The sequence below is a fragment of the Haemorhous mexicanus genome, chromosome 5, assembly GCF_027477595.1.
Source record: "Haemorhous mexicanus isolate bHaeMex1 chromosome 5, bHaeMex1.pri, whole genome shotgun sequence".
NCBI classification, from domain to species: Eukaryota; Metazoa; Chordata; class Aves; order Passeriformes; family Fringillidae; genus Haemorhous; species Haemorhous mexicanus.
The window spans coordinates 69,827,775-69,854,489 of NC_082345.1; the positions used below are offsets into that span (position 1 = coordinate 69,827,775).

The 26,715-nt window shown below is 39.6% G+C and overlaps 1 protein-coding gene across 2 annotated transcripts in view; it reads right to left on the minus strand.

The window, feature by feature from the left end:
- Nucleotides 1–4,130: 4,130 nt before the first annotated feature.
- The window catches only part of CDC123 (cell division cycle 123), a 31,643-nt gene continuing 9,058 nt past the window's right edge, over nt 4,131–26,715 (minus strand). Inside the window, exons 7-13 of one of the 2 annotated variants that reach the window (XM_059847500.1) lie at nt 21,282–21,330; nt 19,601–19,676; nt 16,613–16,735; nt 13,291–13,319; nt 8,184–8,312; nt 6,261–6,398; nt 4,131–5,436 (exon numbers count right to left, since the gene is read on the minus strand). In XM_059847500.1, the coding sequence (XP_059703483.1) occupies nt 5,410–5,436; nt 6,261–6,398; nt 8,184–8,312; nt 13,291–13,319; nt 16,613–16,735; nt 19,601–19,676; nt 21,282–21,330 (571 nt within the window). In that variant the 3' untranslated portion in view covers nt 4,131–5,409. The remainder of the gene's footprint in view (nt 5,437–6,260; nt 6,399–8,183; nt 8,313–13,290; nt 13,320–16,612; nt 16,736–19,600; nt 19,677–21,281; nt 21,331–26,715) is intronic. The other variant, XM_059847501.1, reaches the window with a different exon arrangement.

Genomic DNA, 26,715 nt, shown 5'->3' on the forward strand with positions numbered 1-26,715 from the left:
AAGTCTTCCCATGTTAGACACTTTCCCAACAGATTCTCAAGTATTGTTTGGAAATACTGGTGGAAGAAAAACTGAGCACAAGCCAGCCATATGCACTTCCAGCCCAGAAAGCCAAACATGTCCTGGGCTGCATTCCCAGCACCGTGGGCAGCAGATCAAGGCAGAGGGCTCTGCCCCTCTTCTCTGCTCTGGTGAGACTCCACTTGCAGTGCTGCATCCAGCTCTGGGACCTGTTGGAGCAACTCAGAGGAAGGCCACAAAAATGATCCCATGGCTGGAACACCTATCCTTTGAGGGAAGGCTGAGGGAGGTGAGGAAATCTGGGAACAGCTCTGGGTAGACCATATTGCAGCCTTTCAGTACCTAAAAGGGGCTTATAGTAAACACAGACTTTTAGCAGGGGCTGTAGTGACAGGACAAAGGGCACCAGCTTTAAACTGAAAGAGGATCAGTTCAGATTGACATTAAGGAAGAAATTTTTCGTGATGAAGTTGGTGAGACACAGGAACAGGGTGCCCAGAGAAGTTGTGTGTACCCCATTCCTGGCAGTGTTCAAGGACTAGAGGACATTGAACATTACTTTCCAACCCAAACCATTCTGATTCCCAAGCTTTGGAAATACACCATTGGTACTCAGCATAGTGCACCCAGCCTTTCCTGAGCAACAGACAGGTCTGTGATGCAGTGCTGCCATTCATCTCCAAAGTCACTGAAATGCACATCAATCACTTCTGACACATCCTGGCGCTGAGCTCCTCCTGTGTATTCCTCACACTGGTTACAGACGTTTTAGCTTCACATGTTCCTTCTCTCTCCTGGATATTACAGACCCAGCTGCCATGAATAATTCATTTACATCAATGAAGTGCTACAGTCTGTCAGGACACAGTTTCATAGCAGAAGCCAAGACAGAAGCCAAAAATTTCAAGCCCCTTCACCAGCTGGATTTGAGCCCTAAAGACTAGAAATAAGAATTGATTATTTTTTCTCTTTTGGATAGTAATGCTGTTTAGGAGCCACAAATCTCTCCTGGAAGTTCAGCTGTAACTAGCAACCTCCCCTGAAGAAAGGCCCAGAGCAGTCAGTGTATATGACCAACCAGCCAAGCAACCTTTCCCTACAAGCTGCCAAAACACATCCTTGGCAGAAGCCTGGCCAGGTGTTCAGAGGGCCTTAGAGAAATCAGAACACTGTTGATAGCCAGGTAGGAACCCACTGCTGCAATAGTTCACTTGAAGCAAATGTAACAGGATACCTCCCTCCCCCAGTCTGCCCTCCCCAAAAGAAAGAACCAAAAAACCCAAAACCAGACTTACTGAAGTACCAATGTCATTATTATTATAAAATCCTGAAATCACACAAAACTGCTTAAGGGCTCTGTATCTTGGAGAAAGCTTCAAGATTACACAAAATATAGCAGTTATGGCAACAAGGCTTATTTTAGCTCTGTATAATGTCAGGATGACCACAAGTTGGAGATTGTCTCTTTACAGAAGTCATCAAATTCAAATAGAAGACACTGTTAATTCAACATCCAGACAAGCTTTTGCTAAGGTAGATTTATTAAGTATCAGTGTCACCAAGTGTCTTTCATGACTCAAAAGCACCATGGTCTGTTTCTGTTTTACACTTCAGATCCATCTCCTCTCAGACAAAAATATGTATTTTTGCTCAGTATTATTTCTTGAACTAATGCACAAAATGTAACATGTGTCCAAATACAACCAGAATTGATACTTCTGGCCTCCAAGGTTGAAATCAATTATCAGTTGCCAAGCTGATTTGCCTGTTTATGCTCACTGACAAACACCCTGTGCTCCTCTCTGGCTACTTGACACTTCACATTTGGAACAGTTTGTGAAAGCTGAACTCAGCCATGCACAAAGGTACAGAAGGATTTTTACAAAGGTTTGTGCCATGCTATTACCCATCTCCACAGTGTCCCTGATCTGTTTTGGGATCCTTTCACCTGGCAATGCTCACCTGAAAGCCTGAAACCAGGAGTGTCTAATGTCTCTGTTGTTCAAATGAGCACCTGAACTGCATCTCACAGGGCACCTTTTCTGTGCATCCTGGACATGAGCAGCAGGTGAGTATGTAACAATGAGACAGATGAAACTTCTAGCCAAGGGTGTCAGATGCAGCTGTGTGGATTTTTATAATCTGTGATCAGCATCCAACAAGTGCTACTGATTTTACTGAGACTCAGACCTGGATATTTCTTCCCTACTTTTAGTGTTAAGGGTTTTTTTTAGGTATTATAGAGCATCACTCAAAAAAGTACCATTGAAAGAGGGAGGAAGAAGTGGATAGAGAGAGGTTTTAAAATTCAGATGAGTATTATCCATGCTGCTGCTGCTACCAATTCTGATCTTAATATTTATCCAAATAAGAGGCTGAGGGATGAGGAAAGACATGGACAACACTGGAGAAAGAAGAGTCAAAAGAGAACAAACAGCATGGACAGTCTGAAGCCCAGAGGGACAGGAGCATTACTTCAAATCCTGAAGTAAGGCAGGACATGTTCACAACTGCTGCTTATGGGGTTATAGGAATCCTGATCCTCACTATCCATCTGGGAGATTCAACATCACAAGCACTGGCTGTGAAACACTGAGGACTTTTCCTTGGCACTCCTGGCAGAGCTGCAGCCCAAGAACTGAATCTCACTGCTGGAGCCATCAGACACAGCCAGACTTCTGCAGGGTTTGGCAGGCACAGGATCTGTATAAAATGACTGCATGTTACCTCCCTCTACAACTTCTGTTTGTCATCTAGATGAGACTGCAAGCATCTTTACACTGTTTTAAGCATATAATTAAGAATATATAGTATACAGTTGGCCCTTACTCAGCAAATGGTGATAATTAAATCCTATGAACAAGGACCTGAACAACTGGAATTTTGTATTTTCAAATTTCTGTATATGATGGCTAGAGGCAGAAACCGCTTTTATGATGGAATAGAAAAGTGTCATGTACTATTCAGTGTAAAATTGATCTGAAGCATTTTTAATCTACCAACATTAGCTCCCTCAGCTCCCCAAAGGGAATATGTTAGTTAATTATCCTAGGAGATCAAAAGGACATATAGAGTGAAAATTCTTTTAGAAGAGGAATCTTTAATTTTGCAGCCAAATAAAATTCACTGCTTGGTTCCCTGAAGTTGGGGAAAGAAGCAAAGTACATCTAAAGTATGTATTTAAACTGTAAGGATATGGTATTTTGGGGGACCTGATCCTGTAGATCATGTATTTATATTGGGGATTGTTTCTGCACCAGTTCTGAATATGGGGCCAGTATTTTTGCTCTGCTACCTTTTAAGGTTCTTCACTAGGAGTTAGCCCAAAGGAAGCAGGACAAGTTCCTGCAACTCTAAACAGCAGTTCATTATTAATGTTGGACAGCTTGGCTGAGCAGCCCATGACTTCAGGCTGGGCATCTGTCAGCATTTCAGAGAAGAGAAAAACTCCAGCCTACACACCTAAAGGGACACTCTGGAGTGCACAGGCTCCCAGCAAACTGGTCCCATCACCAAATATGTTCTGGTGAACATTCAGCAAAGACAGCTGAGAAAGTGGTAAATTAATCTGTGGGGTCCACATGGAAGAGGTGGGAAACTATCTTCCAGCTTTAAACTAAGACTTTGTTTTTCAAGACAGTAATCTGTAGTTTAGAAGCATTTATGAATCTATTGGAAGTTCAGGGCATCATCTGTGTAAAGGAGGGAAGTGTGGTTAGAGCACCACAACAGTGTAAGTTATGACTAGAAACTAAAAACAAAGAGGAAAGCTTTGTTAATTTTTTACACTTTGAGGTTCCTACCTGATTTAGAGACATTTATACTCAAATTATCCCTCTGGTGAGGGTGAGAATCACTCACCCAAAATCCTGCAGTATGGGAGGATTAGGTATAGCCCAGCCCTGAGTTAATGATCATCTAATTTGAATACAAAAAGCTATTGAGAGGCAGGTTCCAATGCTTCAAACAATGCTTCAATTCAGGGCAGACTGTTCTGACTCCAGGAGCTTTCATCTGTGATGTTTCATCAATGTGTGGATTCTTAACCTCCATAATCTTTAGTAAGCTTTCATTCAAAAGAGAAGCAAAATAAAGACATTAGGTAATAATTTAACAACTTAGCTCAGATTTAACATCCAAGAACAGATTGTAACCAAGCACCATTCCAATCTGACAGCAAAAGCAAGGCAAAGAAACACAAACAGCTTTATATATACACACACACAGTATCACATAACTGGTTTGAAATAGGAACCAGTTTCCAGGGCTTATGAGCTTCTTCAAATGTCCTTTTGTTTCAGTGGGCATCTGCACACCGTTAGTAAATTACTGATGCCATACAAACACCTATATCCAAAAGTCAGCTGGTGATTCACCTAAAACTGTCCTCCCCCACCTCCCAAACAACAGCAATTGGTAACAAGAGCTTCTGTTTCCCCAGATTTAGCTAAGCTTTCCTTTATACAAAAAACATGAAGTACCAAATGAATACAGAATTTTAAGAGCTGAAAGAATAATTGCTTTCAGAAGAAACTCAGAGATGTGACACAAAAGAAACAAGACTGAGTCTGTATATAAAAGTATAGGTTGATGTTAATTATGTAGATTAAAGTCACAGACGATGTCTAGTATGTAATCATGTTAAAAAACAGGTTTCAAGAAAGCTTTACTATGAATATGAAATGCAATTTGGTGAATTTAAATGAATTGCGTTTCACTTTAGCAACTGAAAATATTACTTTACTTTAAATGCATTCAGAATTTCCAATTCCCAATATGTAAAATTTTCAAACTTTAAGTAGTTTACTACAGCTATAGCTGTTCTCTGAAATGAAATATTAGCCCTTGTAACAAAGAAAAAAAATCCCTTCTCCATTTTTAATTTTTTTTTTACATAAAGGATGTAAAACAAAAACAAAACAAAATCAATTTACAATTTTAAAAGCTTACTACAGATAAAAATGTACATTCCTTTTTCTTTGTGACTACATATTAAGCAAGACAGTGCCTAAATGCAGAGAATGCTCCATGTTGTTACTGCACAAGCATTATGAGTTGCCATATTTACACTGGGGAGTCCAAAGGCGTAGCTCAGTGCCATCAATCCTCACATTATGAGAAATGGAAAGCACTTGTTCAGCTGCACTCAGGCTGTTGCTTCTTTGCACCTGGAAACCAGTCAGAACTCACCCTGACCTTTCATGTTTCCCTGAAAAAGCTTCCCTACACTTTTCTATAAACCAACAGACACTGGGGATGAACAGCTCTTCAGGTCTTTCATTGACTATAAAAAGCATGTTTTCTTTAAATCAATAGTTTAATAGTGATGCTAAATACAGATTTTGCCACATTTCTTGCTTGTAATTCAATGTAATGCTTCCGGGTACCTCAGTCATCCTCTTGCTGATTTCTTTTCTGTCAACAGAACAGGAGAGTTCAGAATGTTAGGACACAGTTATCTGAAGTAAGAGCACTAATAAATCATGTCAAGTGTTCCAGATACAATGGATTAGACAGTGACTGCATTTCTAAGTCATTTTTTGGAACAGTAAGAGATATTGCTCTGTTCCATTTTCCAGCAAATGGAACAGAGCAATATCAACCCTCTCTCTCATTCCAAACTATAGGATTTTATTTCCAGTAAAGAATAAGATTTGCCTAGCTCATTAACTCATGGAATATACAAGAACCAGAAAACATCATGGTGGTGGCAAGAGTCAGTGATGCAGGTGAAGGTAACCTGCCCTCCCTTCCCTAACTTACTCATGTCTTCATGCCACTGTGCTTTAAAAGACAAAGAAAACAGACTGAAAAAGGAACAACTCCATCATGTTTTTCCCTATTATATTTGTCTTGTAACTTTTAAAGAAAAAAGTTTAAAACATTAGAAGTTAAAAGCATTAGCTCCAGGCATTCAAAAACCACACTTCCATTCATACTACATTCATATTTATACTTCAGTAAGAAAGGAAACAGCTCAGTCCTTCAGTAAGATTTGTCAAACTACATTCACTGCTTTCCATAAAAAATAAAATTAAATTAAGTGAAGTGAGAGCAGTAAGGAGCTTGCACTTCATCACTTCAGAAACAATCAACCCAATATTGTGTGATGGTTTCATACATTGCTTTTTCTGTAATTTTGTACACTTTATTAGTAACAAAAGCAGAGATCCAGGGACTTTGGTGTTTTCATTTGAGAAAGGTAGAAGGTCAGAGATTTTTTTTCTGCTACTTCTTACCAGTTTTAGAAAGTCAATCAATTTGTGAACATCCTCTCCTGTGGAAAGGTCCACAAAGTCCTTGGGCAGTCGGTAGCTCAGGTAGGGACTGGGCTGGACAGTGACTTTGCTGTTGGTACAACGGAACACTGGATAATCCTTTGGAAAAGGAGATAAGACAAGAACAGTGGACATGAATATGAAATGTTTCTGGGACTCCTCCTGAGACTGAGTCACACTGCCAATGAGTTTATTTGGCACTCACTCAACTAAACTTGCGCTTTCTAAAAATTGTAGCTTTTTTATAAAACCTCTGCCCACTTAGGAGCAATTTAAAATGTCAAACATGTTAAACAGTCAAATAATGGCTTTCATTACCTCACTTTAAAGTTGCTACAGTGTATCAGTTATTCATGCATTTAATAAATTCATGCTTGTGACAGTGCTGTAATAATGGAGCTATAAGGAACTCTGGGCAATAGAATCTAGATACATATCTGGATAGAGAAAAATCTTTTTGATAGAATCCTTTAACTTATTTTCACAGTTTCCTTGGTTAAACACATTTTGCAACTAAAACCTTACTGAAATTATAATTTAAGCTTTTCAACCAATTTACTTACTGAAGGAAAAAATACCTCTATAAAAGGGCCAAAAAGATCTCTAAATGCTGAATTGTAGCAACAGGTTTTGGAGAATGATATAACTTTCAGTTCAACACATTGACATGCCATGCAATTGCCAGCTGTACTGCAATAAACAGCTTCATTTAATGAAAGATCAGCAACTTTACACCAGATTACATGACTGGATGCCAGATGAAACATGAAGACAAGTTATTCTACTTCTTATCCAGGACTGAACTACAGAAAAATGTGCAAAGCATCTGGCAACAAGAGAAAGAAATCCCAAAATGAAAATTCACGTGTCCCACTGACAGCTCTGAACTGGGAGTGGGTTCTAACAAAGGAGACACAGCATTCAGCAGGAGGGTTCATGGAATGGGTTTTCATACAGCTACAGCCCCAGGGTGAGACAGAGGCAATGGCCTGAAGGACAGCCTGGAGTGGGGTGTCCCTGTCAATGTGTTATGGAAAGGGCCACAGGACTCAAGAAACTCCCAGATGTTAAAATCAGCTCAATGAAGTTTGTCATTTCAGTGACCTCTACTGCAGTTCAACAGCTAGGAAATAAAGAAAAGCCCACACTGGCCAGCCACCTCTCCTCAGAAAATAACCAAGTGTTTCCCAAGATCCATTAACACACCATTTCCTATCTCCCACCAAGCTGCACAAGGACTTGTTAGGATGTGAGGACTCTGTCTCAAGATGCAATGAGAAAAAAGCTGGAATACAAAAAATGAAGACTATTCCTCCCTTTCTGTATTGATGGGGAGTTACTTGTTTTACAGAGGAAATATGGCTTGGAAGAGAGATGGAAAAGCCTTGTTCTGCAAGTCCTGGGAGTTCAACCAGAGGACAAGGCTTTGCTAAGGGTGTTCCAGATGATGAAGAGACAGAAGTTAAGCTTCTGCTTGTCTTCCCCCATGCATAAAACTGGAGATGTGGGAAACTGCATGACAGATATAAAGAACCAAGTAGAAATTTAAGTAACTACATAGAAAAGTAATAGATTTAAAAAAAAACTGTAAGGAATGCATCAAAACTGTGCAAAAGCAAGCTTCGGGGCATCTTCTTTGCAATGGGCTCAAAGCTGCAATATGGACTTGTACTGTTCGAACTAAAAATTCCTTTGCTGGCATCTAAAACTAGCAGGTGATACTTGTTGAGATTAACCATAAGGTAGATTCTACTTACAGAGAGTTTACATTTCACAGGAGCTTCATTTACTTCAATGGGATTTGTATCACAATTGGATTGTAACAGCAAAATAAAGCAAAAATAAGGCCATAAATCCTGTTGGATGTTATTCAGCCTCCCTCACCTGTTCTGTTGCTTCCCCTTCACTCTGGTCTCCTTTCAAGTTTTTTCCAGAGATGAGTTCTTCCCATGTAAAGAGCAGGGAGTCTGTTACTTCACCAAATGGGTTAAAATCTATTAACCAAATCTTACCCTGCAAAGGAACCACAAATGAATTAAAACAAAGCAAAAAAGAGAAAAGAAAAAAAAGTCAAAATACAATATACTCAGATTACTGTAGTATGCTTTGTCTTTAGATAAAAAGATGTCAGAATTGAAATAACCTGGGTTTAAACTTTTAAAATATTCTAACATCCTTACCTCATAGAGTTTTGTATCACAGCAAGCTATCATGTATTAATTTACTTTGATTTTTTTTTTAAACAGAAGATCAGACAGAGCTCAAATAAACTGAATTTAGTTCTATGCCAAAATGTTTTCAGATGAGCCCACCAAAGCTCTGGCTAATCCCCATGACCTACCAAGATCCCCAGAGAGAATGAACAAGGAATAGGGGAGAGCACTAATCAAAAACCACAAAAAAAAAAACCCAAACCCAAAACACAACCAAACCCAAAACATGACCAAACAAACCAAAAAACCCTAAACTGCCCAACACAGGGATTTTTGCTTTCCATGAAAAACCACCTCAGCAACACTGCACCATCCAGCAGTCTACAAAAATTGCTGTTCTTGGTCTTAAAAAGGACCCTAAAAACAGAGAGCAGGGTCTACAAAATGGTGGAGCTCATGAGACCTCAAAGATGCTGTAGAGAGATCTGTGTTCCAAACAGTTCCAACAGTTGTGGTAGGGTGCACAACAACACAACTGCTTTACAATTGAAAAATGAAAGCAGAGACTAACAAGATGTATTAGAAGTAACAGACATGTGGGGGAGGAAGAAATAGTCTGTGTTCCTTGAGGCACTTCAAGGGACAACCCCCAGCACTGGGCCATCTTCTCTTGCCCAAGGAAGTATCAACTCTTCTAATAAAAAAAAACACTGTAATAAATTATAAGGAAGTATGACTACAGCTGCTAGTAAAAATTTGCAAAACCAGTATTACATCTGGATGAAATCAGTTCTATCAATCAGGGAAGGGAAAAGTAGCATAAGCAGGGCTGAAGAGTTTTATTGTGTTTATAATAAAGATCAACTGGAATTGGAAAACAAACCTGAAGACTGTGTAGCTACTAAACATTAATTTTGCTTTCTCCTCTTTCCCTTCATTTCTGAAGGATCTTCTTGCTTTGAAAGATCTTGCCTATCTTGATTCAAGCAGCAAATACATTCAATTATTTACACTACAGCCATCTGGTTTGTAACACACAAAGATGCTTTCAAAGCGTTGGCAGAGAGTAACGTGGAGCCTGCCTCTCCCACCCACGCCCTCCGAGCTGTCCCACAGGCACTGACACACTGTGGGACTGCAAGGGATGGAAACCTGTGAGCAGAAATGCTCTGGTGCCTCTGTTACCATCCCCAGCGAGCTCCTGCTGCAGGTGTGGGGAGTCCCAGCAGAGATGAAACCAGTGGTTATGACTTGCATGCTGGAGCTGGGCCAGCAGCCCAGCAGGGAGCGTGTGGTTGCACACAGGCTTTCACAGGTGTCTGTCTCAGGGCAGGTCCAAGGGAAACAGCTCTCACAGAGCACATTTTAAGAAGCCAAAGCACAGAAACAACAATGCTGAAACCAGACAGCTACAAAAGAAACTACAAACTGGGGGGACACAGACCTGGGTAGTTTCTTATTTGTTCTGGAAGGGTGAGCAAGCCCAAATCTGCATGGTTGAACTGCAACACCTCTGCACTAATACTGGCACCACCATAGCAGAGAGCCAACGGGGCAAGCTCTGCTGTCATTTCCCATCCCTGCTCCTCCTCAAAAGGCTGTCACAAATTCTCATGATAAGCAATCTTTTACTTTTGCTAATGGGGGTGTCTTGTCAGCTCCAAGGCAGCACGAGGAGGAATCTGTGGGTTTAGATTCATTCTATCACTCTAGAAAAACAAGCTACTGAACCAATTTAATCACAGACAGAAGCAAAGGCTGGCAAAGTTCATTCAGCAGTTCAGAGAATCTTTCCTTGCATAAGAAACGTTTATACCTAGTACTTCCCTATGAAATGCTTTCACAGAAATTGCTTTTCACCCCAAATACATCCAGCTCAGCTTTTTCTCAGGAACATTAAGATCGTTTCTCTAGAGAATAAATGTATCCTGGAAAAAAACTGAAAATTGATTTTGAGACTACTGAAAGCCGCATGCTTTTTTGTGAGTACCCAGCAGGGTTCCTCCAGCCCTGCAGACAGCAGTGCAACAGTTGTTTCTTTGAGATGGTTTTAAATCTGCACTAAGCTTTGCTAGCTGCAAATTGATGACAAGTGGCAAAACAAACTCAATATCTCTTTTCAGGGCTCATTAAAACGATTGTATATAACCCTGGGTCAGTAACCAAATTGCCTTTTCTTAAGATTAAATTCTCTCTCAAGTGTTACATGCCATGTCATGATTTAAATACAGTTTCAGATAACTTGCACTGTGTATCTAAAAAGCAGTAGTAAGGCTATTTGCTGGCTGTCTTTTGCCTGCTATTAGAAATCTTTGCCATACAAGAGCAGAGAAATGCACAAACCAGGAAAAAAAATTGTGCGTAAGTGGAGGGGAAAAAAAATTCCCCTACTTGTACTACATGGTGTTTTCTTCTCATCCTAAAAGGACTCAATAGAATTACCACACCCTGTCAGCTTCATGCTTTTTTTTGCTAAGGCATTAAGCAGCAGGGCACTGAAAGGAAGTACCCACGACAAAGCCTGTTGGTTAAAGGAAGTTACAGACAGATAAAATGCAAACTTAACTGTTACATCTCCCTAACTCCAGCTGCACCTTCTTGCACAGTGACAACGCTCACAAGGCACAGACACAAGCACTGGTCTGCTCCTTAACAAGAGCTGGGAGCCAGCAGTGGTCTGGAGCCACTCCTTGTCTTACCACAGTGACTTGTTTTGAATTGGTTTGTTGTTCACACCTGGAAGAGAGCAATGGGCAACAGCAGAGCCGACTCTCAGGCTTTTGGGAACTCCCCCCTCCAATTCAGTGAGCAGGACCTATGGAGCCAACTCCAGACAGTCCCTAAGAAACTGAAGTGAGCACAGGGAGGAGACTGCTGTCATTTACAACGGTAACAACAACTTGCTTCTCCAAGCTGAATATTTAGTTGAAAGGATTTAAAACAAGCAGACAGTGAACATTTCTCTCCTTCTGTAGGTGAGGTTGCTGTGCAACCAGCCTGATGAGGAGCACGGGCTCTGGAAATTAATCATGCTCACAATATTCTTTTGCTGCCTGTAACTCACACGCCAAGGGAGCGATGAATAACACAGTTGCAAACCACAACAGTACGTGTGAAAGGAGAAGCATCTGACACACAAAGGGCTAGCTGGCAGTTTACAAGACCTGAGGGTAGAATCCACCGAGAGAAATCTACAAACAGATATATTTTATCTTGACAGATGAAGAAACACTGCTCATTTGAGATACCACAGGCTGAAACCTTTTACTTAAGTAATTTCTCTTCATGCCTCAGCTATGAGGCAGAGCACCCAATGGCAGAATCTAGTTCAATGCTCAAGTGCTGTTCCTCATTTTCCCTGACAGCATCCTCATGTCTGTCAATCTGAGCCTGGGCAGGTAATTTCAATTATGGCATAGTTGCTTTAGCCCACAGCCTTAAGTACCTACACTAAAAGCTGGGCTGAGAAATGGTGCAGTCGTGGTTTTCCACGTGAGACATGTGAGACACGTTCAGTTTTGTAAACTATGGCATGATTTACTGTTACACAATTACAAAACAGTTCAACAACATTCAAAATGAGAATCAGGACTTACTCTCAATACACTCAACTGTAATAAAGACTTTCTCCAATCAAGCCTTTGAAGCACAATTCATCTGACCAAATATTTCTCCCCACTCACACTAGGAGAAGTCAAGGTTACTAACTCTGATACTGGCACCTTCATAGAATTATTTAGGTTGGAAAAGTCCTTTAAGATCACGTGAAACCCTTAGCCCAGCACCTCTGTGTTCACCCCTAATCCACACCCCTAAGCACTACACCTGCCTATGATTTCCAAATAGTTGAGGTGGGATGCTTCTCCCCAACACCATAACTATGTGGATGTTGAGGGTTCTGATCTGCCCAACTCTCAGAACCACAGCTGAGCAGCTTGAAAAGAAAAAACTGGCTTCCATGTGTCACAAACATTCATATCCTCTTTTGAGAATCATCCTTTCTTATCCTAGACTTCCAGATATGAACCATTTTCCAATCTCATAAGGATAATCTGAAGAAATATTAAGGTTAATTTTGGTGAGTTCAAATGCTGTAGTGAAAAAACAAACACAGAGAAAAAGAAATAAAGCCCAAGGAAATATCTGTCTTAAAAGAAAATGCCCCAAATCTGTTTGTGTGTTTGAAAGCTATTTGGACCACGCCCTTAATACAAGAGTCACAGAATATCCTGAGTTGGAAGGGACCCACAAGGCCACTGAGTCCTGAACAAGACAAATCCCACCATGTGCCTGGGAACACCACTCGTAACCACATGCTTTTAATTTTCAGTCAGCCCTGAATTGGTCAAGCAGTAGGACTTGATGACCATTGTGGGTCCCTTCCAACTGAAATAATCTATTCCACTCTACATTACTGCAGCAAGGACTCTCATGTCATAACAAAAACAAAGTTGCCTCTAGTAGATTCACAAAACTCAGAAAATTGCAGTCAAAGCCTAAGTTCTGTGCTTTAGAACAGATAACTTCTCTGGAAGATATTAACTAAATAATTACATCACTGGCAGAGACATATTTACACCCCTAATCCTATTATTCTCCTACTGCAGACAGCATTTATCATAGAAAAAGACCTGTGGTACAGAATCACATCAAGTAGGTTTTGTTTGGTGCTTTTTTGTTTGGTTGGGGTTTTTACTTAAGTGGTATTTTTTTTTGGTTGGTTTGTTGTTTTTTGCCAGGACCACTTCTAGGAAGACAAAGCTATTACTTGCTTGATCTTTGTAACATTTCAAGTTTTCACAGAAGAAACAATTATATACAACCTATTGTTCACTTACCCTGCTGTCTCTGTACACATCAAAAACAACTGAAAAGGAGAAAAAAATGTTAATTGTAAAAGATATATAATTTCACAGAAGATGTCTAAATCTGAATAGATACTTGTGTACACAGCACAATCTGCAAAGTCAATATGTCTAATGAACGGCAAGGCAGAATTGGGTATACTTCTAAGAGGGAGCTGAAATATTTCAAGAACTATTGTTAATGCACTGGGAAATCAGCTGCTGGATTTTTCCATTTAATGCTGGTTTCTTCTGTTGATTTTTCTCCCATGAAGAATATTTGATAAACTCTTAGCCCAGAGAGCTTATCTTTGACATAACTGCTGTTTCGTTTACAGCAGAACAGAGACGTTTCAGGGAAGGATCAAGACTTCATTGTGTTGGACATTGCACAAATATTTAATAAGAGAAGGTTCCTGCTCCACAGACACTAGAATTTCAGCAGCTAACAAGACAAACAGGTTGTAGGAACAAAGGGGTCGGTGGCAGTGAAATGGCCATGTTTGATGTCACCCAGAGCAGACACAGCACACCTAATTAATATCAACAAATCCTTCAAACAGCCCCCTAGCCACTCAGTGACTGACTCAAAGCTGCCTTGCCTGGCTCCACTGTTGTTCCTCCCCTGGCTTAATTAAACATGGCTCTGTATATGCAGCTTTTCATCAGCTCCTGTTCTGTATGGTTAAACAAACCTTTGAGCTGCCTTTCTATTGAGCTAGGGAAATCAACAGGGAAGCACTCAGGCATGGCTACAAGCAAAAGTTGTTCCAGTTTAGTAGGAAGAAAAGAAAAAGAAAAAAAAAAGATTTAGAAAAGTCTCAGACAAGTGCTATACTGTTACTTTCTTCACGAATAAGGGAATATTTCAGCTAAGAGATTTCCCAATACATGTGGATAAACTAAACTCAGGATGTGACTGCAGAACACTTGAGTCTCAGGAAGCTGCCTGTCAGGAACAGGGATGTTGACTGATCACCTCCATGCATGTAAAGCTTAATCTGACATTTCATGTGACGTTGGCTGGGCTAAGGGCAAACCACAGCTCCACAAAGCCAAAGCCAGTCACGTAGCTGGTTTTTACCATGCAGCCTAAAAATCCTCACAGCTTTTGCACAAGCTGGGCTGTGTCAATGCCAAAGGCACTCCAGGATTAAGTGCTCTGTTCTCCCAGGAAGAGAAGCCCTCAGTGGCTAAGCCAGTCATCAATGCAAAGGGGGGTACAGAAACTCCAGGATTTCTTCTCCAGCTGTTCAACTGAACTTAGTGCCTGCACCACATCCTCTCCTTAGTCATAGCCAAAAGATATCCCTTGCATCTGAGGGTTTCTCTAGTAAGGCCTGTCAGCCTAAAGCAAGACCATGGCCATCACTGAGGCTAATGGTATTTATTGGGATTCACACAGCTGGAATTCAGACTGCACTCTGGTGACTGGTTCAGGACAGTCACAAACAACGAACAAGAAAAAAACCTGAATTATTCCCACTCTCAGAGCAGGAGCGTTCTGTGCCAGTGAGACTGTAGTCAAACTTCACCAGAACCTGCTCTAAACAGAGGGAAAGCCAAAACCCAGCTCTGCACTATCAACACCTCCAGAGCACTGCTCTTACTGGGCTCTTATCAAAGGTATTTAGAAGGTTCTAACATAATTTAGAAGTATTTAAAAAGCATTCACCCATCTGTTATCCTACTGCTCTGACTCTGCAATGCTTCAGCTGCTCTGACTCAACTCTTCCATCTGGAGATGCTACCAGACCAACTGGAAAAAGCAGAGCAAACAGCATCAAAATCCCCAATGAAACAAGAAGTCAGGAAAAAAGCTGTAATACCTTTCCTTTTAAAAGCAAACAAACAAGCAAACCCAGATTTTTATTGTTAACAACACATATGCTATCAGGCAGTGGATCAAGGGAGATGATGGGGGGAATAAATGCAATGTGGTTTAAAAAAAACCACCCACAAAACCAAATAAAACATTTTCTGCATGGCATTTCTCTGCAGATGGACCAGCATTTAGTGCCTAAGAATAAAAGGTTAACAAACCTTCATCCCAGAAGGTTGTCCTGAAACATCCCTTTCCCTCAAGGCAACTCAGATGGCACCCTTTACATAAGATGACATTTCAGACCTTTCAGTTCACCAGCCAGCCATTTCAGAGCCTAAATCTAGGCATCAACTTCCAAAAATAGTGCCCTGAATTCTTATCTATCAGTTGATTACATACCAGCTAAAATTACATTAAAACACAGAGGAAAATTAAAAGGCAGCAATCAGAATGCCAGATCTATATGACTGATCTCACTTCAAAATGTAATGGACTTATTAAATTAACGTACTATTCTACTGGTCTTCTCCAAGCAGCAGTCCATGAGAACTTCTTTGGGCTGAAACAGAGCAGCTTTGCAGAGTCAAATTATTAAGAATTTCAATATAACAGAGACTGGCACTTGAAGGTACCTTTTTCAGACAGTTAAAGAGGACAGATCTATTTGACAGCTCTGGTGTCCCAGTAAAACAATTAATAATGTTAAAAACCTACCTAAAGGTTGACTTATCAAAGCATTAGACATGACAGTAAAACTGCCAGAAAATTTTTAGGTTTATGGTTTTCTGCTAAGCTGAGGTTTGGTCCATGCCAGACCTAATTTAAATTTCTCCATCATGTTTTTCACCACTATTGATCACCCATCACGATGTAACAACATTCAATTATCACTAAACCATGTTAGAAAACTACTTCAAATCAAATTTGCAAAGGACGTCACATTTAGAGAACAACACAATTTACTTGGACTGATTAGGTGTGTTAAATACTGTGGCCTTTATTCAAAGGTTTTGGCACCTAACCTGGTGTGCATTGATATTCTACATGAAATAATTAAAACTTCTTGAAAAGAAACTTAAAAATCCTTTATTCAAGGAATACATCAATAATTTAGCAGCAAACATCTGACAACACCTTTATAAACAAGTATTCTTCTCACTACTGAATGCCTTTTGTCAAGGATCTTTTTTAAGATCTTTTTCCCCACTTTTCTGACATAAAAATTATTTTCAGGTACAAGGCGGAAAAGCTTTAAAAAAATTATTATGCCTTCTGAAGGGATCTTTCACACATCTCTTGTGTTTTCTTGGAGAGCTCCAGCCTATTCCTTCAGGGTTTTTTTTGTTGCCAGTATAATTGCAAACCTTTGCAGCTACATGCTGTAGCCACAAGAGCTTTCAGACTCTCCCAGACTAAAGAGAACCAAGCCCTGTGAAAGCAAGAGCATTGAAGAGAGAGATGCATACCCACAGATACCCTCAAGATACTTACAGTCTTCATCCAAGAATTTATATTGTATGTGTTTCTTGAAAAACTCCTGTATGGACCTACAGATCTCCTCATGCTGCTTAGAGATATGATCGTAGTACTGGGTGTAGTCCCTCTGTGATATACCTGTCAATAATTTCAGGTAATTATAGAGAGGTCTAGGCATGCAAAAAAACTCAACCAGAGGAAAAAAAAAGCAGTTATCAGACACAAAAGATGGGATTTTCCCAAGTTTCTACCTTTATTAGAAAACAGTGACTTACTGTTTGTCTTTACTCTGCTACACTTTGAGTACTTCCATTAGGAATCTCTTCCTTGAACAGCTCTGTCCAGAATTTTGTAAACCTCATTATATATGTACACACTTTAACTATTTTAAAGTGAATTTCAGGAGGAAACTATGCCTGTGTTTAATCTTCCTTTCAGTTTTATTCCCTTTGGTTACTCTGGTCCAAAACTTTTTTCTGCACATCACAATAGAGACCACAATTTGGAACCATGAAATGCCAGGGGTGGAGGCTAAGCTTGCACATTAGCAAAGATGACTCTTGGATACCACAGATTATTTTTTAACTAATTTTTTAAGTGTGAAATAACATGTGCCTGTTTGATAAGGCATCCCTAAATCCCCAAATCAGTGGGATGGCATGCAGGCCAGTACCTTAGTGCTCCCATTTGCTCCCTCAAGGGTTTTCTTGCCTATGTAGACAAACCACTCCTCCTACAAGTTCTTAATTTCATACATTTGTCTACAAGACACTGGTTTAAAATGACATCAACAGGATTATACACTCACATGCATCTTGAGTGACAAGAGTTCTCGTACAGGATATGTGTCAACATAAAACATTGCAATACCCTGCTTGACAAATGTCAAATCCAAGACCTGTCCCATCACTGCAGAATGAGTAATTCAGGCTATTTACATACAAAAAGAGACAGAATTCCCCAAGGAAGACATATCAGTGACCTCAGTTTGCTGTTTAAACCATATACAAAACACAGAGTTTTACAAAACTTTACACAAAGTAAGACTTTGACTACTGCCAAAGATGTGCTCTTTTTTAAAAAGTTCATATAAAAAGTTTGTGATGTCAGTGGAACTTTTAATTTTTAATACTACTGCAAAGCTTAAATTGAGTCTAAAAAACAAAAACCAAAACATGGTGGCATCTAAGGGGATGCAGATGTGTAACTGGAAAATCATTCACTATACTGCAAGTATCATTCCTTAGTTTGACTGACAGGCTTATTAATTTAAAGAGTATGGGAACATACTGTGAAAAATCTTGGAACTATCTTCAGAAATGCAGCTGGAGTGCTAGCTAAAAAAAAAAAAAAAAAAAAACCAAAAACATACTGGCAGATACACTAGGTTTCAAAACCTGGCCATGAAATGCAGAGTGCTTAATTAGCCAGTGTACAAATGCTTTGTATCTCTGGCACTTATGGTGTTCCAGCATCACAAGACAGGACAGGATTCAGCTCTCCTCCCTCCAAAAAGCTCTGTCAGGGGCCATTAAGCAATACAGACTTAATGGGAAATCTCTGCTATTAGGAAGATAAACTCTGTTACAGAGAGCTGTAATACACTTGCAGCTGGCATAAATGGAGAGAAAATGGGAAGATGAGCATAGGAACACCAGACAGAACAGCCAAATAAAAGGGCTTAGGAAAATGGTGTGTGTTGACAGCACCTGGATTAGCACAGCTGAAATACCTGTGTGCAGCTCCATAAGAAACCCAAATCAGGAAATGAAGAACAGGGAGTGTGCTCCTAGAGGTTCACAGAGGTGGGACTGGATGGAGCAACAAACTGCTGACAGCTCCCAACAGGTACAAAAAGGCACAGCCAAAACTCACCATGCTAAGACAGGAGGAGCAGTGAGAACTACAAAGCCAATGTCCCTGGCCTTCCATATCATCACAAGGAACACTGGACAGACCACTTGTGGATATGGAGCTTGGTGCTTGTGAATATGTAGGATGAAAGAGGCAAAGTGAGCAAACCTAGTTTTATTTTATAGCAAAAAAAAAATCACCTTCCTTCCTGTATTTGCTCCATCACTGCTATAACACTTCCTTGTTAGAAGAGTTTAGGCAGAATGATTCAACCTTGTTCAGACAAATGTGCACTAATCCTGTGCTATTTGAGTTTCTGTTCATCTCTAAAGATTTCATGGCAGACCACACCAAAATCAAACTTTAGAGTAGCAATTAGCCTGAAATTAAACCCCTCAATTCAAGCACCTGTATGTGCACTGAGTATCTCATTTCCTCCTATAGTCAGCAGAGAATAGTCAACACAACCAGAGGAGTAAAACAGAGCTAAATTTACCCTAAATTACCCTAAATTTACCCTACTCAGCTGCCTACAACACATGCTCTAGCACAATCTGCCTGTTCTCCAGCTGCCAGGGGTCTTCCAATGCACCCACCAGCTCTGTGCATGCTGTGGATGGATACACTGGCTCTTCAGTGCTACTTGAAATATTTCACATTTAGGATTCTGCATTTGAGTAACAGAACAACAGGCTCTAACTAAGCTACACTGAATTTAATACGGACTCAAGACACCTCCTACACCTGTGGAGATGTTCTGACCTCCCCAACTTTCTATATATAATATCCACATGGGGTCATGTATTTACAGCACAACACAAAACTGCCTCTGTATTCATTCTGCAAGTTGGAGTCGATGCAATTTGCTCCTGAATATAAAATACTGCTTTTGGGTGAAGTTTCTAAATTAACAATTAAATTAAGAATATTCCCACTGTAATGGCAAGCATGCTGAGCTGTCAGGCTTTCAAATACAGTGGAAAGTGAGATGTGGTAAACCACATTTTAAATTACAGAAAGAATAAACCATTAATTTCAGAAATGAGGTGTGAAAAGAAAAAGCTTCCTTCAGCCTTAGTTCTCATTCATAGAGTCAGAGAAACTCCTCAAAACTTCATCCAATAATTTTGTTTTTAAGAAATTCCTTACCTAAAAGCTTGTTCTCCTTGACAAAGCATCTGAATTCTGCACCAGGGATTAGTTCACACCATTTGCGAAGAACAAGCTGTGGAGGAAAACCAAATGACAAAGCATTGTTTCAGAAAAGTAACAGTATCCTTTTGTCAACAGGTCTGCCTTTCAGAGCTACAGTCTTGCTGAAATGGTAAGATGACCACTGATACTAGAAAACAAAACTATCTTAAATTTGCAGTTCACATAATCATCATTAAAAATATTTCAAAACAATTTGATTTTATATTAATTTCAAGAGAATCACAGAATGCTTTCAGTTGGATGGGATCTCTAAAGACCACATAGTATAAACTAGCTTAAAGCAGAAAGGTTCAGATTGGGCGTAAGAAACCATGAGGACTGTCAAGCATTGGAAAAGCTCCCTCACAGAGGCTGGGCAGCCTCTACCCACTGAGGTTTTCAAGACAGATTTTATAAAAAGCCAAGTGAGACAATATGATCTCATTCCTTACCCAGCTTCAAGCATGAGGATGAACTAGGCACCTCCTGAGGTCCCTACCCACCTTAATTATCTTATGCTCCTCCACTTTGTACAGCATTTATAACTGTGAATTCATTTATGAAACAACTCCCAAGTTACATTAATGATAAAGCATGGAAAATAAAAACCCTGCCGTACAACACAACAAATCTGTCATGGAATTGGCAGAAAGTTGCTCCCTAGTCAAAGGAGATGATGAGCAGAATTAAATTTATCCAAATCGACCTCTATTCTGGTACACACCCAAGCAGAATTCTGTGACGCCTTTGAAGGCGCAAACCAGTTAAAATAAGGACACAGGACAGAAATAGAAAGCAAACTATTATAGTCAATAGGACAGACTGCCTGGGAATTAAAGCATCTTTCTGGCACTTTCTCAAGTTTCTCTATTTCCTAAGATGAAATATTCTGAAGGATTGAAGGCTTCAGCTACTGCTACTGGATGCTGGCAACTCCCAAACCATTTAAACTGCAGCAGAAAACTTCAGTAACCAGAGATGACATTCCTAACTATGGTGTTAACATTAAACTCTTTGTTCCAACTTCTGGATGCCCTGTATTTTTAAAGTACACTTGATAGTGCTTTAAAATAAAACAAGGTTCATTCACTTTTGAAAAGTCCTTTAAAGCCCACTTCATTATGACAAATGTTATATTTACATAAAAACTATTCTTAGAGAGATGACTAGATGTTACCATAAGAGCAGTAGCTCCACATTATCAGTTTAAAGCATCTCTAGCTGAACATTTTGATCTGGTAACAAACATAGGAAACAAGATGTGACAGACCAGTTCAGGACGTCCCCAGCAACTGCAGCAAGCCTCAACCTTGGTAAGCTCAGTGTGATGTTCACAAGCAGCTCACCATCAAGAATACATTTATTTGAGCTACTGAACTTGTCCTTCCTGTCACAACCTGACAGACATGAGAGGACATTGCAAGGAAGCTTCTCAAGTCTGCACTTCAGCCCACCTGATCTGCAATTAAATGAACTTCTTATGACCTGTAGTGCTGAACCAGACTTCCCTTCATATTGAAAGCAACGTGAATAAAACAAACATAACACATTTGATGGACAGAAACCCAGTCACAAATGTCACCCAGCCTGTGAGCAACTCTTTTAAATTACTTAGAAATCATGCAAGGAATCCTACCTCATAGTTCAAGGAAGGATCAGGGGAATCATCAGTACAGTGAATAAATCTGGAAAAATAAGGCACAGGCTTCAAAATCTGCTTTACATGTAAGATTTTAGCCATACTGAGAAAAATAACCCCAAACTGTGAAACAGAAGAGCTACTGTTAAATTATCTCCAATACGTACAGAGCAAGTAAGTGCAATACATAACAACAACTCTCCTTTTGACAATTATTATGGGAAAAAACCAGAATCATCACCTCTTTTATTCTAGTGCAATTTGGAAGCACTTAAATCTGGACAGGGATGTGTCCAAAACGTCAGTGTTTATTCACTGTTGATTTATTTCTGTTTGAATCAACAGTGCTGCTCTTTTCCCCTTGTATTGTTATGTTGGCATAACTGAATTCTCAAAAAACCCAATAAACTTGAGCAATCTAATCCAGTTTCACTGCAGCATGTTTTGCCAAGTACTTTTAATGTTTAACTTCCCAAACCACACAACAGAGACACATCATCATGCCTTACAGCAGTTCATTTCCATGAATAAAGGATGCAAAACAGTGCTGCTGCTCAGCACTCCTGATTCCATAGCATGGTATTTTTTAAATTAAGAGCCTTAAGAAATGCTCTTACAAATCCCTTGAGAGTGGGAATAAACAAAACTATTTCCACAACTCCAAGCAGATGTCAAGGTTTTGTCCCTTTTGAGGAGCTGACTCTGTCTGTCTCCTTTTGGGAGCTAGCAAGAATGGAGGCAGTTATAAACCAAGTCAGCTTCCCTGTACCTCTTTTACCATTTTACAGTAAACCTTGCAATAGATTCTGTAACTTTCAGAAGGTATTCACAGAGGAACATGTGTTTTTCTTCCATTTCTACTCCCTGACCTTATTGGCAACAAACTACTTGGAAGCACAGAACTGTGTTAAGGGTCACTGCTGAGCAATAGTCCTAAATTCAATATTTATAGGATCTCCTTTTGGCAGTGAACTTCCTTCAGCAACCCAAAAGTCTCATATAAACATTGCATTTGTAAGACATGGCTTCTCAGCCTTTGGTTTGAAGTGAAGAGCTATTGTAAGAGTTCATTCTGTATGCTGCCAGCAGAAATAAATTTCACACATTTTAGTTTAGACTTTAATATCCACAACACACAGAAAAGTAGGGCAATACAGGCAGGCTTTCCAAAAGCACAGTGATCAAACACATCATATATATATATATATATATCTGTAAGCCTGTGTAAACAGATAACATCCTTCAGCTACAGTTTAGATTCCCCACAATTTAAGATCTGTCAAGGCAACAGAAACAAACCCATGAGAGCTCACAGTTTTGCTAGAATCAGAATTCCTCCCTTACTAGAGTATATGCCTATCTTGCTGAAGAAAATATCTCCCCCACACACAAAGCCAATAATAAACTTATCTACAAAGGCAGCTGAAGTCCAGCATGTGCAGTTTTACAGTGCCTGCGCACGAGAGGTATCACCTCTCACAGACTCCATATCTGAGACTGGGGTACCTGCAATCCACTTCATTCCAATAACAGTCTTTTCCAGCAGCCAAAAAAAACCCAGCCTTATAATCAAAATTATTCCCTAACTCTACCCTCAAATATTTTGGGTAAGAGCTATGTGGGGAAGGATGGTACCTCTTCCCTTGTAAGTCAGAAAATTAAATCCTTGGGTGCCATCCCAAGCCCCACAGACTGTGCAGGTATCACTGCCAAATCAAGCAAAGAGGCAAAAATACTGCAAGACACAGTAGGTTTTTTGGGTTTTTTTGAGCCTTAATGACACAGGACTAAGTGTAAATGAGGAAAAAAATGGGTGAACACAGCACAAGACAAAATAAACTCATTTTTTTTTAATCTAATTTTCCTTCTTAATATTATCAAGAGTTTTCATTGACAAAAGGCCACCTTTGTTCAGGGAGTAAATTTTAGGCGATTTGAGTGTGCCATTTTATATTTTTTACCAGCTCATTGTAGCATTTATTGCTGAGACCCATCTTGTACTACAGATGGGCTTTTGATCTCTAGAGGCACGATGCTAAGTGGGGTGTCTTCAACCCACATCCTATTCAGGTTTGGATGTACTTGAAAGAATAATCAGAAAGATGTCAGGCACCCCAAATTGAGACATGCCTGAGCTGTATTTTCTGAAGCCTCTGAAAATTGTCATTTTGAATACTATGGGTGAAAGGATCAAACTCTTCTGTTGTTGTGGTCAACAGCTTTTCTTCAGAGTTACACTTAGAAGTCAAGACCAGAAGGATCAAGATCTCTTTATATGTGGCAGCTCTATGTCAAACTCCAAATGCAAATACTTGACCACAGGACATGCTACAAAAAGTGATTATGGAGGTCAGTTTTCAACACTAAGAACAGCAAAAGGTTGGCAAGTTTCTCCAGTACCTACCCTGCTAAGAAAGTCATGAATTCATCTGCAAATCACTGAGAGATTTAGGAACTATTATGAATATGACAAGAATTGTAAAATTTGTTCTGTACTTGATACTTCCCTGTTATTATCTCATAGTTTATTTTAAAATCTTATTTAAAAAAGAATAAGGAGAAGTTTTTAACAGCCGTTGAACTGTATCTTTATTCCTTTAATATTAAACCTTGCTGGAACTCTGAGGCCTAAAAGAAATAGGAAATTCATACACCCCTGAAAAGAGAATCTTGTACCACACTGTAAATTGCTAGGAAAAATGGGCGAGAGTAAAACCTCAAAATAAAAAAATCACCATCAAAGGCCTCATTTGCCACATCCTCTCATGTGCAACTGCTTACCTTGAAACAGTTTATATTAAAGCCTAAACTATCAGCTCCTGCTCCTGCAAAAATATACTGGAGTGCTAAGGCACATTCTTCATGGTCCAACACTGCCTCCTATGTTTTGTTAGGAGAACACAGGCTGTTATTCCTCCACATCTCAAAAAACTTTGGAATTCAATATTAAAAGCATTAAGTCTGGCATCAGAAAGGCTGTCAGAATGCAGAGGCATTATCACATCATTAGAAGTACTGCTAATATTTCTACCAGTCTCAAGGCGAGCAATCAATCATGTTTTAACAAAACATAGTCCACCCATTCTAACAATAAGGAAGAAAACTTCATTTTACACCAATACATCCACCAGGGCTATACAGAGCTTTCTGCTCAGAAGAAGAGCTTTAATCACTTAAAAGAAATCCCAGTTAGAAAGGGATTTTTTTAATCACGTATACTCAACACTAAGCTTCTGAAAGCCTACATTAATTCCTGAAAAATTAAGATCACACCACCCACAAGATTTTTTGTGAACTCAACTAAGTAAAATACAACGCTGACTTTGAAGCAAAAACAACATCAACTGCATTAATGAGTTCATCACTCTGAAGTCTTTGTTAATTTATTTAAAATTAATATGCTGGAAAAAGTAATTTATTAGTCTGAACTCTTCAACCAAGGTGTCAGCATCATGAGAGAATCCAAACTTTTAAAACAGTCAATTTAATCATGCTCAAGTATATTTGCACTGAGTCCATATTTTTTAATAGTTTGTATTGAAGCATTACATGGTTGAAGTTTTCTCGGAACTTGAGACTGTTGATAATTACAACAAGGGCATTCCCTGAGCTGAACAATGTTTAGAGGCAGACAAGAAATGGGAGAGGAAGAAAAAGGCAAATAAAGTGGTTTGCCTTAAGTCCCACATCACTGGCTTAAATTTCTAGATTAAAACCCAGATCTACAAATTGCCATTGCAGCACGTTTACCATATTATGACCATATGAAGTGGATATTTAAGTTTATAAAATCGCACAGGAAACAAAACAACACCAAAAAAAGGGTATTCAGCATTTCAGCTGTTACTTATGTAGGGCAAGAAACCTTTAGACCATACTGAGCATTATTGACAAAGTAGAAATATAGAGCATTTCTCCTCTCTCCAAGTAGTCCTTCCAAGGGATTTGGATGCATTATGTATGTAATTTGTTCAGCACTTCAGGTTTTTATGCCAGCTACATTTTTAATTTCTGCTTGCTAAGGACTAGTGAACTGGCAGCTAATCAATAGTATAATTAAGGATGACCACTGATTTAGCAATAATCATTGCACTGTTCCTGGGGACATTCTGTACACATAACTTTGTAATTTAGAAATACTAAGCAGAGACTGGACAATAATAAATGCTTTAATCAAGTATGACATAGTCATAAATTACAAGATATACACAGAGACCAAGGTGATTTCCCACAATCATGTCATAAGCTTTACTTTACCACCTTAGTTGTGTGATCTGGTGTTCTTAACACACTGGAAAAAAAGCCTAAATGGACTGGACCAGTGGAGTTTGAGGTGTTGCCTTTCTGCAAGAGGTTATTCTCCCACAGCAGGATCAGGAGGAGGGAATGGGCCTGCTATGGGCTGCTCAGCCACCACTGTTCTTGTGTGAACTTCAGGTGAAATCACTGATGCTTCAAGTCAATAGCCATGCTGTGAAACCTCACACCATAGCCACCAGAATGTCCTCACTGCCCCTCCCACCAAGCCAGTGCTCACTGCAGGGGTGAAGTGAAGAGCTGAGGCACTGACTGGAACAAGATTAATCCAGACAGAAAATACACTGATTTCAGTATCAGTGTATTTTCATTCATTCTACCACACAGAGTTGCCACACCTAAATCAAGTGGCACTTGCTGAACATTTGCTTGTCTCCAAGACTCACTAGAAAACAGTTAATCAAACAGAAATTCTGCAAGGAGCTCTAGGTACTTTTTGCTGGACCTCTTTAATGCATGAAGATAGTAAATATAACCCCCATGGTATTTAACTGTTAAAAGGGATGATGCAAAGTGTGCAGCCCTTTTCAGACCTACAATAATCAGTCCTGAAAGCCATTGCAACAAAAATTTTACTGCTCATCTCTGTGAGCAAGCCATCCTCCAGACACCTCACCTCTCATTAGGGGAAACTATGAAAAGCAGCTCCTTGGGAAGGCACCAAAGGCTTATGAGAATTCACTCACCTCTGACATGTAAACTATAGATTTGTCATCTCCCCCATTCCTTTCATTCTCTGTGACCCCAAAATCATAAATTCTCATTCTTCACAATTGTTTCCCAAGTCCAACATACTTTTCAAACTCTTCTCCCCTCCTCCTTAGTCTCTTCCCCAGCACCTCCTCTCATTGCAGGTAAGGCATGATATAAATATATAATCAGAATTCGGGTTACAGCCTTGCTGCCAAAAGCCCCCTTTTTTTTTTCCTCATGTACCAAAACCTGGGGAAAGACAGTCTCATTAGAGTTGCAGGAATAAAAAAGAAGGCAGTTGTACAGCATTACTCTAACTGGTTTCACACTTTAAAAAGAAAATTTTTGTCAAGACATAAGCCACTTGACATGAAACTTACACCTGGTAACGCCCTATAAGGCACCTAAAACAATGGCTCAG